This window comes from Amblyomma americanum, chromosome 7 (assembly GCF_052857255.1).
Source record: "Amblyomma americanum isolate KBUSLIRL-KWMA chromosome 7, ASM5285725v1, whole genome shotgun sequence".
Taxonomy (NCBI): Eukaryota; Metazoa; Arthropoda; class Arachnida; order Ixodida; family Ixodidae; genus Amblyomma; species Amblyomma americanum.
This window is the reverse complement of record NC_135503.1, coordinates 121,944,025-121,959,811: the sequence shown is the minus strand read 5'-3', so window position 1 is coordinate 121,959,811 and position 15,787 is coordinate 121,944,025. Positions and strand designations below refer to the sequence as shown.

The 15,787-nt window shown below is 46.5% G+C and overlaps 1 protein-coding gene across 6 annotated transcripts in view; it reads left to right on the top strand.

Moving 5' to 3' along the window:
- Window positions 1-15,787, top strand: part of LOC144099520 (sphingomyelin phosphodiesterase-like) — a 108,540-nt gene that overhangs the window by 60,538 nt on the left and 32,215 nt on the right. For all 6 annotated transcript variants that reach the window (XM_077632887.1, XM_077632883.1, XM_077632884.1 and 3 more), the window contains 4 exons: window positions 2,162-2,353; window positions 3,404-3,562; window positions 10,572-10,802; window positions 12,145-12,314. In XM_077632887.1, the coding sequence (XP_077489013.1) occupies window positions 2,162-2,353; window positions 3,404-3,562; window positions 10,572-10,802; window positions 12,145-12,314 (752 nt within the window). The remainder of the gene's footprint in view (window positions 1-2,161; window positions 2,354-3,403; window positions 3,563-10,571; window positions 10,803-12,144; window positions 12,315-15,787) is intronic.

Genomic DNA, 15,787 nt, shown 5'->3' with positions numbered 1-15,787 from the left:
TTACGTGCATAGAGGGCATGCATACGATGTGGACGCAAAGAAAATAGACTGGAATGGATATTTAAGCTCCGGATTATGCGTATGACGCGACAGCGTTAATTAAGGGTTAGTGCCCATATGCACAGAATTGGTGATTCTCGCGTTTACATTCATAGATCGGTCGGAGTCTTCATACCACTCCTGGTGCAATGGTGCGGCAGTTAAGCGATGCGCCACTGCCCTGCGATGGCAGGTGCTGCCATCGGTGGGGCTTGTGCGACACAGGTTTCTCTTCCGAGCAACCTCTAGAGAGCAATAATTAATTGAACTGCCATGCGCTACGGTGCTCAGTTGCTCACAAACCGGTAGGCAGGTTGCGTTGACGACACAAGGTCACATGACTAACGCTCTGGCATTAAAAATTACAAAAAAACAGAGAAAATCAGTATTACTATGTTATTACGAGCGTCGATAAACAGGAATTATCTTCTCTACAAATGCACGGACTGTCTGCTAATGCTTGTAATCAATCGCCAGGAGCGTAAAATTGTCTGTTAAAACATACAGCGTCCTCCTGAAATTGAGTTCAGAGTTGTGTACTGCGATTTCAGCAAACAGCTTTCACTCCTTCTGGGGGCTCGTTGTGACTGTCTTGCCTCTCCAGAGAGGTCAGCATCATGCACAAGAAGTGTAGCTGATAGTGCTGATTCCGATGTCCAGGTGAATAAACAGAAGGAATATTTTGCTCAAGTAGTCATAAAAACTCTGCTGTAAAGGTGTTGAAGTCGTGTTTTTCTGCCGCCAGCGAGCTTTCAACTGTCCTCGCAAAAGCAATCTCCTTTGTAGAGCCACAATAAAGAGGATTTAAGGAAGATAGGGTTCCTAGAAAACACGAAATGAACAGGGGGAGTGAGGTTTGGCTTAGGTTTGGTTCATGGTGTTTAACGTTCCAAAGTGACTTAGGGTAGGGGAAACGCCGTAGTGGAGAACTCCGTATAAATTCTACCACCTGGTATTCTTTAACGTGCACTGACATATCGCACATCGAAATGCTACCGCCGCAGCAAGGATCCGACCCACCTCTTTCGAGTCAGTAGCTGAGCACGACAGCCACTGAGCTACCGCTGCCGCTCAAGGGGAGGAATGCTTCAGTCCGCTCGCCAACGTTTAGCCGGAACCTGTCTGTCTCAGCCCCAGACGAAAACATGGACTCGTGTCGAAACCTACGCTACCAAACTGAGGCTTCCTTTCCGTCTAGTCTTCGTTTCATGGTCTTCGATGTGGAGGTGACACGTGGCTAGCGCGAGAAACTTAGTAATCCATTTCTTTAACGTGTCGAAGAGATAGGGACTTAGCCTTCGGTTAAGATTGTGCCTGGAAGCTAAGAAGACGCGGAGAAGGAGTGGTCGCACAAAGACTATAGTAGTGCGAAAGTTCTGTAGCATGCCATGTTGCCGCATACTATCTACGCTGGGGTTGTACACCTAAGCTTGCAAGTGCGCATGCGCTCGTCAGGAACGGTATTGAAGCAGGGAATATGTAAGAGCGTTGACAATCAACTGGTGAGGACATGGACACAAGAGTTGTCTATAAGTGATATTGTTAAGCAAAGACTCTCAAGCATTCCTCCAGCCACCGCCAACTGAGGGAATATATCGGAGGCAGACGGTAGCGCTCTCCTCAGCATGGAGAGCGAAATTCAAAATTTGCCGAAATTTCGCCACGTGCACGTCACTATACTATAACACACGGGCCAGTGTACATCAAAAGATCAAATGCCCAATAGTTGCAGCTGCAGTGGCCTAGGTTTGCTATTTTTTTCGTACACACTTAGCAGATTCCTGGACAAGTAAAAAGTTGCGCGTATGAGGAAAGGGTAATTTTTAAACGCGCAAGAGACGCGAGCATCTATTCGTCGCTCGCCCACAGTGTGCGTATATTGGAGCGCAGGAGAGCCCTCCTTCTGAAAGACTGCGTCTCTATGCTAACACTGATGGCTTTATCTTGCTTAATGTGCAAGCGCAGTTAAGAATCCGGCCAGTGCAAGTACAACGACAAAAAGGCCGATGACTCTCGTTTGGCGCCAAGTAGGCAGTCTATCGAAGGCCGCACACAGGCTAGTAGATGCGCCGAAAGTCAAGGGGCCCGAGTGGACGGTAGCGAAACGTAAAACCTACCGCAGGACCTGTCGTCGCTGTCATCCGGCAGTGCGGTGCCATACTGCAGCGCCTGCAAGGCGTCCACTACAGTGCTTCGCACGTACCTGCACTGGGGCTTGCCCCAGTCCGAGATGACCGCCTTCCTCCTTGACGCCTGCGAGAGGTTCGACATCGAAACGCCGCGCGTCTGCAGAGGCCTCGTCGACCGGTTCAAGGTGAGGGGACGGACAGTTCCAGCATTGCGCAAGGTACAGCACCGTTGGCGAAGAAACTCCTTGCACATAGGCGCGCTTAGCATTTGCCGCGCGCTTTTTGTGAGGGTGTGACCGTACGTTCCTCCTCTGAGTCGGCAATGAAAAATGAATACCCTGGACCCGATAGCCAATGTTCGAGAGTATACGCCAAACCGTGCTTTTTTCGACACACGCAGCTTACTTCTGCACACCGTAGACGATTGCATTGATTTAAGGTTTGACCTAGCTTTTGGAAATTCATATTAGATTATTGACGAGGAGGAATATTGAGGGAGTCATACTACCGTAAAAAAAAATTAACTGAGAAAGCACACCTCGATAAACGCTATACATTTGGATAGTGTCTTTAAACCGATTCTTTTCTCAAGGCATTTTTGTGATTATTGGCTGCAGCGGTCATTCTCGATACTAAGGCTCAAAAGAATTGGCTTGAACGGACACTGAGCACGACTCTGTACAAATATTGTTCTCAGTTAAAATAGATTCTCTGTATATTTGTGGCAAAAAAAAATAAAAAAGTGTGGTTGAAAATTTTCAATTTGAAAATTGAACCGTGGTTGAACCGAATTGTGGTTGAACCGAGCACATACCGAGGAGGTCGGGTTGCACCGTTTTGAACTGAATGGTGGTGTAGCATGTTCTCTGGGATCCACGCTAAAAATGTCGCCAAATGCACTTGTGATATCGTCTGGTGATGGCGAGATTTGTATTCGCTTTTTTTGTTTTTACCACCGTATAAAATCTCCGTGGTGCGTTTGTAATTATATTCCTTTAGATGCAGACCAACTTCAGTTTGTTCAAAGCGTCCTTTAATTAAAGTATTAGGATTCAACGAACTCTCCTAGTTTATGCGGGTTTCCTTCAACTTGCTAATTTAGTTTTCAATGATACGTTAAATGCACTCTTCTGGGAACAGTGTGAAAGGGTGAAGTAAGCGGTGCTCTGGTAGTACCCGCTTCTGCACAACGTAGGATTCCGTAAAAGCCGTGTCTCCTGTGACGCGCTTCGCAGGACGAGTTCTTCTACGTGCTAGCGCGAAGCAAGCTGAGCACTTCGGAGATCTGCGGAATGGTCTTCCCAGACGAGTGCCCTTACGGCGGCGACGTCAACTGGACCGTGCCATGGCCCGCAAGGCCCAAGCCTCCCGTCACGCCCGTGCCACTGCCACCGGTGCGTACGCCAACGGCTTTGCCGCCTTCACGCGCCAACTGAAATGAAGAACATTTAAACGTGACTCGAGCCTTCATCGTCAGCCTGTTACAATGTTGCGGCTTCCGCCATTCTTCATGCCATGAACGTGTTTAATTAGGTTATGGTGGTTTAACAACCCAAAACAATTCGGTCTGTGAGGGATGCCGTAGTGAAGGGCTCTGCAAATTTCGACTGCATGGGGTTCTTTAACGTGCACTGATATCGCACAATACACGGGTCTCTATAATTTTGCCTCCATCGTAATTCGACCGCCGCTGCTGGCATCGAACCTGCGTCATTCGGGTAGGCAGCCCAACGCCACAACCACTGAGCCACCACGGCGGCGCCATGAACACGTCATGGGTTGCCTCGCTTACTAAGAAAGAAAAAGGATGTCACCTCTGGGAGGCTCGCTTTGTGCGGATTTGACACCTGCTTGTTCATAATCGCTTCATCTTAAAAGACATCTAAACCTTCTACCCCTGGGGCCTGGACCGCTCGGACTTCCTCAGACTTGCTTTTATCATCTGCTGTCATTGATAGTGCACTGCATGTAAATTATGGGCGCCCAATTTGCTGCTCTCCGAAGTCTTTCTCTTTTCCCTCCTAAAACAATGTTTACGAAAGCATAAGAGTTGAAAGAATTGCTCATTTATTCTATAAAAGACACAACAAGCATATAATGCAAAACATTCTTAATTTGGGGCAAAGAATACTCATATGTGTATGGTCACGACACTAACCGCACCATTTAAACAAGTGAACATTGAGCTTTTAGGTCCTTTTACACGGTCTGCTAATGGTAACTGACGGGCAGTCGTGCGCGTGGACCCCATAACCCGATACGCGGATGTATATAGGGATTTAGCGCGGATGTGGACGCCGCTCCGCAAGCGTTGTTTGTGTCAGAAGTTCCTGTCACACTACACTAGCTTTTTACGTTGCTTGAGCGCACCATTGATTTAAACTAAAAATTCATATCGTGCCTTACTTCAAATGGCTGACGCTTACGCAAGACCCAGCTGGTGCATGTCGCTCGACTCACAAGATTCAATCCTTCAGAACCTGCTTAGCTCGCCTTGGGGGCTTCGTCTGCGAACAGGGAAATGTCACGTGCTGTGTGTAGACGACGCAGCGGAGGGAAAGAGGAGCGTAGAGTTGGAAGGAATCAGTCGGCTTTGCTATGGTGAGCCTTTTCCCCAACATAGAACGTTGCATATAAGCACCTGATTACGTGCTTAGTACGTGCAGAGTACGTAATACGTAATACTACACAACAGTTAAACTAGCTGAAGAGCTCTACATAAATCTATACAGTATAAAATGTAATCAGGACGTTAACAAGATAGACAGTAGCGAACAGCAATGCGTCATCCCGCCAGTAACGAAAGAGGAAGTAAAGAAAGTCTTCGGAGCAATGCAAAGGGGCAAAGCAGCTGGTGAGGATCAGTCAAAAGCAGATCTGTTGAAGGACGGAGGGGAGATTGTGCTAGAAAAACTAGCCACCCTGCATACGCAATGTCTTAAGAAAATGATCATACCAGAAGCTTGGAAGAACGCTAACATAATCTTAATCGATAAGAAAGGAGACGCCAAGGACTTGGAAAATTACAGACCGATCAGCGTACTGCCCGTTGCCTATAAAGTATTATGAGGACAAACTTAGGCTTCAATCAACCAAATGATCAGGTAGGCTTTCGTAAACGGTACTCGACGATAGATCGCATTCACACTGTCAATCAGGTGATAGAGAAAAACGCCGAATGTAAATAAGCATTATATAACGCCTTTCTAGATTATTAGAAAGTATTTGACTCAGTCAAAACTTTCGCAGTCACCGAGGCATTGGTGTATCGTGGTGTAGAAGGTCCGTATGTAGAAATACTGGAAGATGCCTATGGCGAGTGCACAGCTACCATAGTTCTCCATAACGCCAGGAAAAAAATTACAATAAGAAAGGGTGTCGGGCATCGAGAAACGATCTCGCCAATGCTGTTCAGCACCTGTTTACAGAAGGCCTTCAGAGCCCTGCATTGGGAGCAGTTGGGGATAACAGTTAATGGAGAATACCTTAGTAATCTGCTATTCTCCGATGACATTGCCTTGCTAAGTCACTCAGGAGATGAACTGCTAAACATTATCACTGAGTTAGACATGCAGAGCAGAACGGTGGGTCTAGAAATCAACATGCCGAAAAACAAAGTAATGTTCAAAAGTCTAAGAAGGGAACACCAGCGCACAATTGGTAGAGAGGTGCCGGAAGTAGTAAGGGAATACGGCTGCTTAGGTAAGGTCAGGTAGTGCCCGCAGTTCTGAATCACGAAAACGAAATAACCAGAAGAATAAGGATGGGGTGGAGTGCATATGGGAGGCTCTCTCAGACCATGGATGCCAGTTTACCAATATCTCTTCAGAGAAAGGTATATAACAGGTGTGTCTTACCGGTGCTCACCTATGTGGAAGAAACGTGGAGACCAACGAAAAAGGTTCAGCTTAAGTTAAGGACAACGCAGCGAGCTATGGAAAAAAAATTGTAGGTGTAACGTTAAAAGACGGGAAGCGGGCAGAGTGGGTCTTGGAGCAAATGCGGGTTAATGACATCCTAGTCAAAATGAGGAGGAAGAAATGGGCTTCTGGAGGGCATGTAAATTGGAGGCAAGGTAATCTATGGTCCCTGAGGATAACTGACTGGATTCCAAGGGAAGGGAAGCGTAGCACAGGGGGCGGCAGAAAGTTAGGTTGGCGGATGAGATTAAGAAGTTTGCGGGGATAAGGTGGCCGTAGCAGACACAGGGCACGGTTAATTTATTTATTTATTTATTTATTTATTTATTTATTAATACCTCAAAGGCCCCATTGAAGGGGTATTACATGAGGGGCTGGAACCTCAGCAGCAAATTTCTTCAATTGACGATCTGAATGACGATGAGTCGATCTGATCAACGATGGCGTTTGGCAGGTCATTCCAGTCCCTTGCTGTATGAACGAAAAATGATGACAGATGCGCAGAAGTGCGGGCAGGGGGAGGGTAGACTGCCTTCCCGTGGTTTGTGCGTTTGGAGATGCGATGTGCGGGACTGATAATGGAGTTGAGATGTGGATTATGACAGAATTTATGAAAGAGACACAGTCTGGAAATTTTTCGGCGGTTCGCTAAAGTTGTGAGTTGAGCATTGCGTTTTAGTTGAGTTACACTTACATGATAAGAATAGGCTGAGAAAATGAAACGAGCTGAGCGATTCTGTACAGATTCGAGAGTAGTGGAAAGGTTATTTGGATGAGGGTCCCAGATCGCGCATGCATATTCTAATTTGGGACGGATAAGTGTTAAGTAAGCAAGGGATTTCACTGATGGGGGTGCTAGTTTGCCTCGTTAGTAATCTGAGATACATGAAAAGACCAATTTAGATCAGGTGGTAAATGGATGCCTAAATACTTGTAAGTTAATACTGAAGCGATTTCAGCATTCCCGATTAGATATCTTGAAGATGGTTGTGAATGACGTCGGTGTAATGATAGCAGAGATGTTTTTTTCACATTTAAAGACATTAGCCATGTATTACACCAGGTTAGTGTGAATGTCAGACTGAAGAAGCAAAATGTCATCGCTGTTAGTAATAGGCCGGTAGATAACGTAATCATCAGCGAATATGCGAATGTTAGAACATATGTTAGCAGGCAAATCGTTAATATAAATGAGAAAAAGGAGGGGGCCCAAGACGGTGCCCTGAGGTACCACAGATATAACAGAGGAATAAGGAGATGAACATTTATTAACAAAAAGAAACTGCTGCCGATTAATGAGAAAGCTGCATATCCAATTAAAAACATGCCGTTAAGATTGAGACGAGAAAGTTTTAGGAATAGTCGTTAGTGAGGAACTGTCAAATGCTTTTTCAAAATCGAGGAAGAGGGCATCAACAGGAATGTTATGCTAGAGCTATGGTCGTTAATAAAGAGGGCTAATTGTGTTTCACAAGATAAACCTTTTAAAAAGCCATGCTGGTTAGGGTGGAAAAAGTTGACGGACACTAGAAATTTTATTACTTGAGAGAAAATTATATGTTCCATTAGTTTGGAAGTGATACATGTGATGGATATTGGTCGATAATTATGGCTAGAAGATGAAGGCCCTTTTTTGAGGACTGGGATGACCTTGCCTACTTTCCAGTCATGGGGTATGATGGGTGATGAAAGGGATTGCTGAAAGATATGAGACAATATGGTGCTAGTGGTATGTTTTGTATTTTTTAATATTTTAGTATTTATTCCGTCAACACCAGCTGAAGAGGTTAATTTCAAAGATTCGATTAATTTGACAATACCATCAGGTTCGAAGCTCACGTCCGGCATAGGTAGAAAAATAAAGGCAGGAAAATCGGGTAAATTGTTATCCGATTCGTGAGTGAAAACAGAGCTGAATGATAAATTCAAAACTTCCGCAACGTCATGATCTTCAATTGGATTATTATCATCGTCACACAGTGCTACATTTCTGATGGGGTTAGGATTATTACACTTCCAGAATTGACGTGGGTTTGTACGAATCATGTCGGGTAAAGTAGAAGAAAAAAAACGAGTGTTTAGTTTTGTATACCTGTAGGATCTTTCTGCTTCGTAATAATTTTGCCACGTGTTTGGGTTATTGGTTTTTTTTGGCGGTTCGGAAAAGTCTTATTGAAGAGACGTGGGACAGGTTTTTGTCCTGCAGTGGGCGTAGTAGGCCAATGATGTTGATGGTGACAGAAGAGTTTGTATTTATATATGCTTGTATTGCGTCTGGGTATATATGTTTGTAAGGGCATAAACAATGCCCTTGGGCTGCATATTTTATGAAAAAGGTTGTACGTGCGCACAGCCTTAATATATTTTTGCTCTTTGCCAAAAATATGCAGCCCAAGGGCTTTGCTTCTGAGCCGTGCATAGAGGCTCATTTTGAATTCTCAGAGACCCTAGTTTCTGGACGTGAACCTGGCATTCCCCACTCTCTCGAGCTTAGCACTGCTATATGTGCTAGCCTGCCCTGCTCAATGTCTTAGAGGCAAACCCCTTTGGCTGTATGTTTTTGACAAAAGCTGTACACACGTACATACGTAGGCATCTAACACTGCTAAATAGAGGTTTTTGATGGGAATAAACCGAACGGAAGGAAACTTCTAATCTCTGCTTATGCTGCTACGATCGTGCCATTCTACAGGTAGTATCTACCGCAGAAGTTGTGAGACCAAAGCACCTTTGACTGGGGTCAGCTCGGTGTTCGGCCACTGCTATTATTTCTTGAAATTAAAGATGTCGAAGATGAATTCCGCCGTGAGTGCTGAGCTCGTGCGAACAGCGCCAAATTTTCATCAAGAGACAACTTCAATATCGCTGCAGCTACTGGCAGGTCGGTGCCAGGACTTCGCTATAAACGTCGCTTGCAATACTCAGATTAAATGGCAGCATCATACACTAAGGAATGACAGCGCTGATTGATTTATTTATTGCATATACCTTTAGGCACTGCGGGAATTAAAAAGCGGAGATACAGGAACTCCTTTGTCGTTGTATGGTTTCTTTCTACAGCTCACCAAAGGAAAGGAAACTTTGAGAACTCAGACTTGTCCGAAGGATCGAAACTCAGCTGGTGCTGCTATTGTTGTTCTTAGTTTAGCACGAAATGTTGTATACGTTCATCTCGCTTTAGAACAACCTTCTAGTGGCTATGCCGCTGAGCTGATTGCCTTTCATTCTGCTGTTGCTTGTGCTATTAACAACCCTCCCCCTGCGCCCGAAAAGGAATTCTCTATCTTGACTTTCTGCCCTGTCTGCAGTTACTTCGTTTAACCCGACAATTGTTTTCATTGAGAAAAATCTCTATCATTTGTTTGCGCTGCCCTTTACATCGTTCTTCACTTCTTTTATGTCGCACTTTTTCGAGCGAGAATAATGGCAGCACATAACTGTTCAACTGGATTCCTGATACACTAAATATTCCCTCATTTTTCTACCGAGACATCCTCTTATTACTCTACACACTGAGCATGGTAGATTTCCTTTCTATTAAAAAAAAATTGGCCTGCCTCAGTCTTCAAATTGTTCCCGTGGAATGTTATGTGAAGACATCAGTCACTACTTCAGGGATTTTTCTCTTACTGCTTCGTTCGTTTCCCTTTTAAAATGTCTCTGCTCAGCAGACATTACACCATCTACTCACCCCTCTCTTCTAAGAGACCCTGCTGCTTGTTCAATAAGATGGGAAGTTGGGCTAGTCGGAGGCTGTTCATGATGGAAATACGTCGGCGCAAACTAAACGAGGCACTCAAAATGGTTCATCTCATAAGCAACACCACTCCTAATGATCCACGTTGATTTCTGCCTTTCTTGTCATTTCTCTTGCATAAGATCTGCACTGAGGAAGGCTCCGTGTTCCCTTTTTGGGCATGGGTGCCTCTCGTCGTGGCCTGTATGCTGTGCTTTGACTGCATGGCTATGACTATGACCTTGACTGCACCGTAACTTTGGGTTTTTCATGTTATTTTTTTCGTCGTCGCCGGTAATCTGTGCTTTACTGTTTGCCTGTGACTGTGAGTTTGACTGTGCTGCGCCTTTGGTTTCCTCTTGTTTTTAGTTTTAGTTTTCATTTTTTCTGCTCTGCTTTTTTCTTAATTGTTTTTTATCTTCTGAGCATTTAGCACGTTTTCGTTTATTTTTAATTGGCGTTAATCGTGGGAAAGCATTGCTGATCCGAGTTTCCTGTCTCTTTCTTTCACGTTGTTTTTATATGTTCTGAGAAGCCCAATAAATGGGTGAAAGGTAGTTGGCTCTGACGAGCTCGCAGGTCGAGAAATAAGTCCGGCTCATCAACCGGGCAAAGGCGGCAGCATCAGCCTACGGATTCTCAAAATTGGGACTCCGACCATGTCGGTCCCTCGCCTATTAAGCGTGTCTGTAAAACACTCTCACCACCACTAGCACCTCAAAGCTCACATGAGGCCCGTTCTCGCAGGAAGGTGCTCCGACGCTGCGCGTGCTGCACATCAGTGACACTCACGTGGACCCCGAGTACCACGAGGGCAGCGAGGCAGACTGCAACGAGCCGCTGTGCTGCCACGCCGGCGATGTGGCCCGCTCGGGGGGCAGGAGCCGGGAGGCAGGCCACTGGGGAGCCTTTGAGACGTGTGACATACCCGCCAGGACGTTCGAGAACATGCTTAAGAACGTCAGGGACAACCACAAGGTGATATAATAGGCCTGGGAGTCCCAGCATTCTGCGCTGCACAGACAGAGGAGCTACGTCATACGCTGCAAACGTAGTGCAAAAAAGTGTTCCTAACTCCTGTATTAATCCATTACCTGCTCATGGGTTTTTCCTGGGAATGGTCTGGAATGCTAAGGCGAATAAAATGTCTTACATAAATAAAAGAGCCGTTTTCGAAGCATGATGCAGACGGTCGTGAAACGGAATGGTGTGCAGATGATCGGGGCCGTCAAAGTCTTTGTTCCTCCGATAACCAATGCTGTCTAAGTGATTGTAAGAAAAGAACAAGCATTAAGCTTGATTTGAGAAGGCAGTTGGAGCAAATACCTTTCTGCCGAAACATGCGACGCGGGATCACAAAGGCAAGCAACCAGCACAGTGAAGTTTAACACACAAGCGATGCAATTCAAGCCTTCCAAAGGATACCGAACTAATACATTTAAAATTATCTACAACGTGAGCAACGAGCGTGTGGGACTTCACGAAGTTTCTATTTTCGGGTGGTGAGTACTTTGTGTACGACCTCGAGCGGAAGGCTACGTATTGGGTGAGCCTTCAAGGCTTCCCAGAAGTTTTCCGCTGCTATGCCTTGTTTTGTAGGCGCAAGCGCTGATAAAATCGTCTAGGCATAGTTTGCTCTTGTGATGTCTCCGATTGCGATGCGCAATAGGCATGGGTCAGCATCAAGCAACTAAACTTTAAACTCTCCTTCAGCATTCTTATATCTACATTATAAAGGCAAAGATATGCCCGTAGTGTCGAAAATCAGCTCGTGTCATTGATTATTTGCATACATGCTACACGGTGGTATATATACACATGCGTAGTGCTACGCGTAGTTGTCTTTAGCGCACGAACGCGGCACTGCAGAGTTCATTGGCGTCAGTGACGAGGCGCCTAGGGCCGGGGGGGGGGGGGGGGGATATACTATCCCTCATGCACTTTAGTACTTTTCAAGGGCGAATCCAGCCCAGAAGGAAGCCTCAAATGTTCGCAAGGAATGACAGCGTGCCTTCCTAGTGCTCTAGCGGGGCTGTGCATGTACTATAGGAAGGGATTCAAACTTCGGAATCGTTATGGGTTAATTCCAGAGATTCGCGCAGGACATCGTTACACAGCCGGTAGGTGGCAGTACCCTACGCAGGACCCTTTCCGAAAAATCACGAATCACGGCTGGTGTCCACGACAGCGGATCGTAAAGAGGCGCAACGTTGTGTTGTTTACTCGGGTGGTGATTGCGTTTGATTCCTGCGGCCCTCGGTTTTCCTTATGTAACTCGAAAGAACACCCGCCTAAAGTGTGCGTGCGCGCTTGTACGCAGATCGACTACGTCATCTGGACAGGAGACATGGTGGCGCACAACATATGGAACACGACGCGTGCCCGCAACCTGGACATCATGCAGTACACGGTTGATGCCCTGGAGAAGTACCTGCCTGGCGTACCCATCTTCCCAGCGCTGGGAAACCACGAGGGTAACCCCGTCGACAGGTAGAGAACACATCTTCTCAGTGTCATTTCGAGCACGAGCACCTGTTTAGCACTAGACCGCTGCGGTGGCCAAGTAGTTGAGCATCCGCCTCGCATGCGAGAGGTGCGGGGTTCGATCCCCAGTGCCGCCGGGTACCCACTGGTGATACAATGGGTTCAAGCTTTCCCTTGGTCTGGTGCTCTGCTTATTTGGGGTGAAATGCTTGGGAAATGGGTCTTTTACCCCACCTTAAGAAGTCGAAAATACCTTGTGCCATGGCGCTCTTTGGCCATAGATGCCCTTGTGCCATACAAATCTGCAATCATCATCACCTGTTTAGCATAGCTGCAACGCTTTAGGCTTGTAGACAACGCAAAGAGGGAAGCTGAAGAAGAACGAGAGGAAATGAAATGCTTGTCTAGTAAGGGATTAATTATTCATTAGCATCCACCTAGGCGCAGCCATATGGCTACAAAGGAAAGTTTTACAGCTCCCACAGAAACTTCGCAGTTAAAGAAAGCAAGAGTAATTATGAGTAATTACTAATAAAAGATTAATCCCTTATTACAAATCTACTCCACCTTAGCGGATTCCCCTAGACACTGGACCGAAACCTTTATGTCTTCGTCAGGGATTTTCATCATGTGTGGCCATACGCCTCAAGACAGCTCCCCGTGGAAGCGCGTTGATTCCTCGTGTAAGCCGTGCACCGAATTGCCAAACTACCTGGCTTTCCAGGTCATAGTTCGAGTACAAGCAGCCTCTTAATGTGGCGGAGATTCTAAATTTTTCGCTTCTGCATTTGTTTCTTTGGAATGGTCTTTATAACATTCGATTGGTTTGGGGGGGGGGGGGGGGGGGGGGGGGGGGTTAACGTCCCAAAGCGGCTTAGGCGCTGAGGGAAGCCGTAATGAAGGGCTCCGGCAAGTTCGACCGCCTGGGGTTCTTTAATGCGCACGGACATCACCACACAGTACACGGCCCTCTAGAATTTCGCCTCCATAGAAATTCGACCGCTGCGGCCGGGATCGGACCCGCATCTTTCGGGCAGCAGCCGTGCGCCAAAACCACTGAGCCTTCGCGGCGGCACATTTGTATAACATTAGTAGACATGGTTCAATACGTGGAATTCGCCAGCAGTCAATATTTTTTCTTGCGCTTCGCTTTCAATTTGGATTTCTGGTTGCCGAACAATGGTTGTGCGCTACGAGTATGAGGTCACGTGAGGCTCACTGTCCACGACTACTACACGGAGCAAAACTTGGGCTTAGCTGTTTTGCCTCCTTACCTCCTCCACACCCCACCATATCGATCCGTGAAGGTCGCAGCCGTCGCCAAATACAATTCAGTCTGCTTCTCACGCCAGTCAAACCAAATTTGTACCGCTACGCTTGCACACGTCACTGCTTATACCTGAGAAAAGTAGAGTTTTGGGACAGTTGGTAAGTCCTGACTTGCAGGTGGGCTTAGCGCGAGACAAACAAGGTCAAGAGAAGTACACAAGACGTGTGCTTGTCCTGAGTCCCTCTCTTGTCCTTGCTTTCTCGCGCTAAGCCCACCTGCATATACTGTTCACACATACGCGAGTATAGAACACTACCTTACAGTGTGCTAAACAGCCTTCCAGTCCCCCGCCTTTCTTCACCCCCCCACCTCACCGTCGCCCGTCTGGCTCGCCTCCCAGGACTCAACGCAGCAACGCGCCCACGCCACCTTGGGACAGGCCCTGTTAAACGCCGCACATAAAGGCTGTTTAATAAGCGTGTCATACCACCACCACTAGCTGATGCATAGAAGAGCTGCAGTATAATCGGAGTTTTGTCGTTTTAATTCACGACACTATTACGATAAACTGCTAAATAAAGGCGAAATGACAGCGAATGGACAAAGAGCGATTACACAGAAATTATTCTGTGCCTCACGTGACTTCATATTCATTTGTGAGGTCTTAACCATCGTTTGGCAACCTGAAACCGAAACCGCATGAGCGAAAAAATTCTGTTATAAATTATTTACTGAATGTAGGCAAATTTCACGCACTCATCACTGGTTATAATGTCTTACGCATAATTCCAAAGCAGAAATATATAACAAAAATTTGATGTTTTTACCCCTCTAAGGAAAAGGCATCAAAGCTTTGTCTCTGCACACTGCTGGCAACTGACTGAACAGACTGGTAAAGTGCCTCAGGAGAATGAATTTCTGTTCAAAAGAAGGAAGCAGCCTCAAAGATTTGAGAAACTGATTTACGTTTTAATGCGATAGTATTTAGGTTCTCGTCATGTAGTTTCCGGTTTCTCCGTAACGAAATTACCTGATTGGTCGAGAGACGTGAGTAAGAACTGCAAGCTGTACAGTTTGGTTGGTTGACATGCTTGCGTGGTGAACAGCGCGAAGAAGCAAGGACGAAGGAAGACAAGATACGGCCCTTCTCCGCAGGCAGCTCCCTTCCTCCCTCCCTTCTCATCCACTGCCTCACTCATTCCAACTGGGAGGCTGCTTTGCTGACCGCTCAGCCTGTTGCCAAGAAATGGTTAATGGGCCGAGCCCAACGTGGAGCTCGCACCCGTGGACTCCTGCACCAGTAGGAGATCACCCAGGCAGCCTTTGTTTTGTCCAATAAAGTTGTTTCCATCCATCCACGACGAGCGCTGACTCACAACTGAAACTTTCTTAGGAAGCGAGAAGTCTTTTCTGCGATGCTTTTCTCTCTAATAAAGTGCCAGTTGCGAATCAGCGTTCGTCATGTCTTGTCTTCCTTCGTCCGTGTTTCTGCGCGCTGTAAAGCACCCAAACACGAGGCCACGTGACCTTGTGACGTCGCCACAACCTGGCCACCGAACTGTGAGCGAACTGCCCACCTTTTGCAAATTCAATGCAGCTGCCACCTACACAACGTGGTGCTGCGCATGAGCCATACAGGAGCTCGGGGACTGCAAACTGGGTCCCACAAGCCCCACCAGCGGTTTTGTTTGAAACAGCCACCTGCCGTGGCAGGGCCGCATCACTTAAACGCTGCACCCCAGTTCTTGTAGTGGTACGGGGACTCCTTGCAGTCTGTGAATGCTATTGAGAGGGCCGTGACATCATCAACACCCCATGACCGCCAGTGGAGCAATCAAAGTGCACCACGAAATTTGAAAATTTGAGGACACCCAAATGGAAAGTTGACCCACTCGTAAATATTCCAAAGGACACCCAAAATTTAGGAAATGGGCTCACCTAAAAAAAAATTGATTAAGGTGAATTAGTTGGGTATAAGTGGGTGAACTTAGAAAAATTAGTGGGTCGGATTAGCATAATTCTATATGATAACCCAATCGAAGGTACTCGAGCACTGTAGAAAGCGAATGGAACCGGTTCCAACCAGAGTTCTCGCGGGAAAATTGCAAGATCACTACAAACTCGTTGTGGGCACCACAGAAGACAATCGAAATGTGGTCGCATATTTTATTTAAGATTGCCGCCAAGTTCTTTGCTTCGAAAGCTTTAT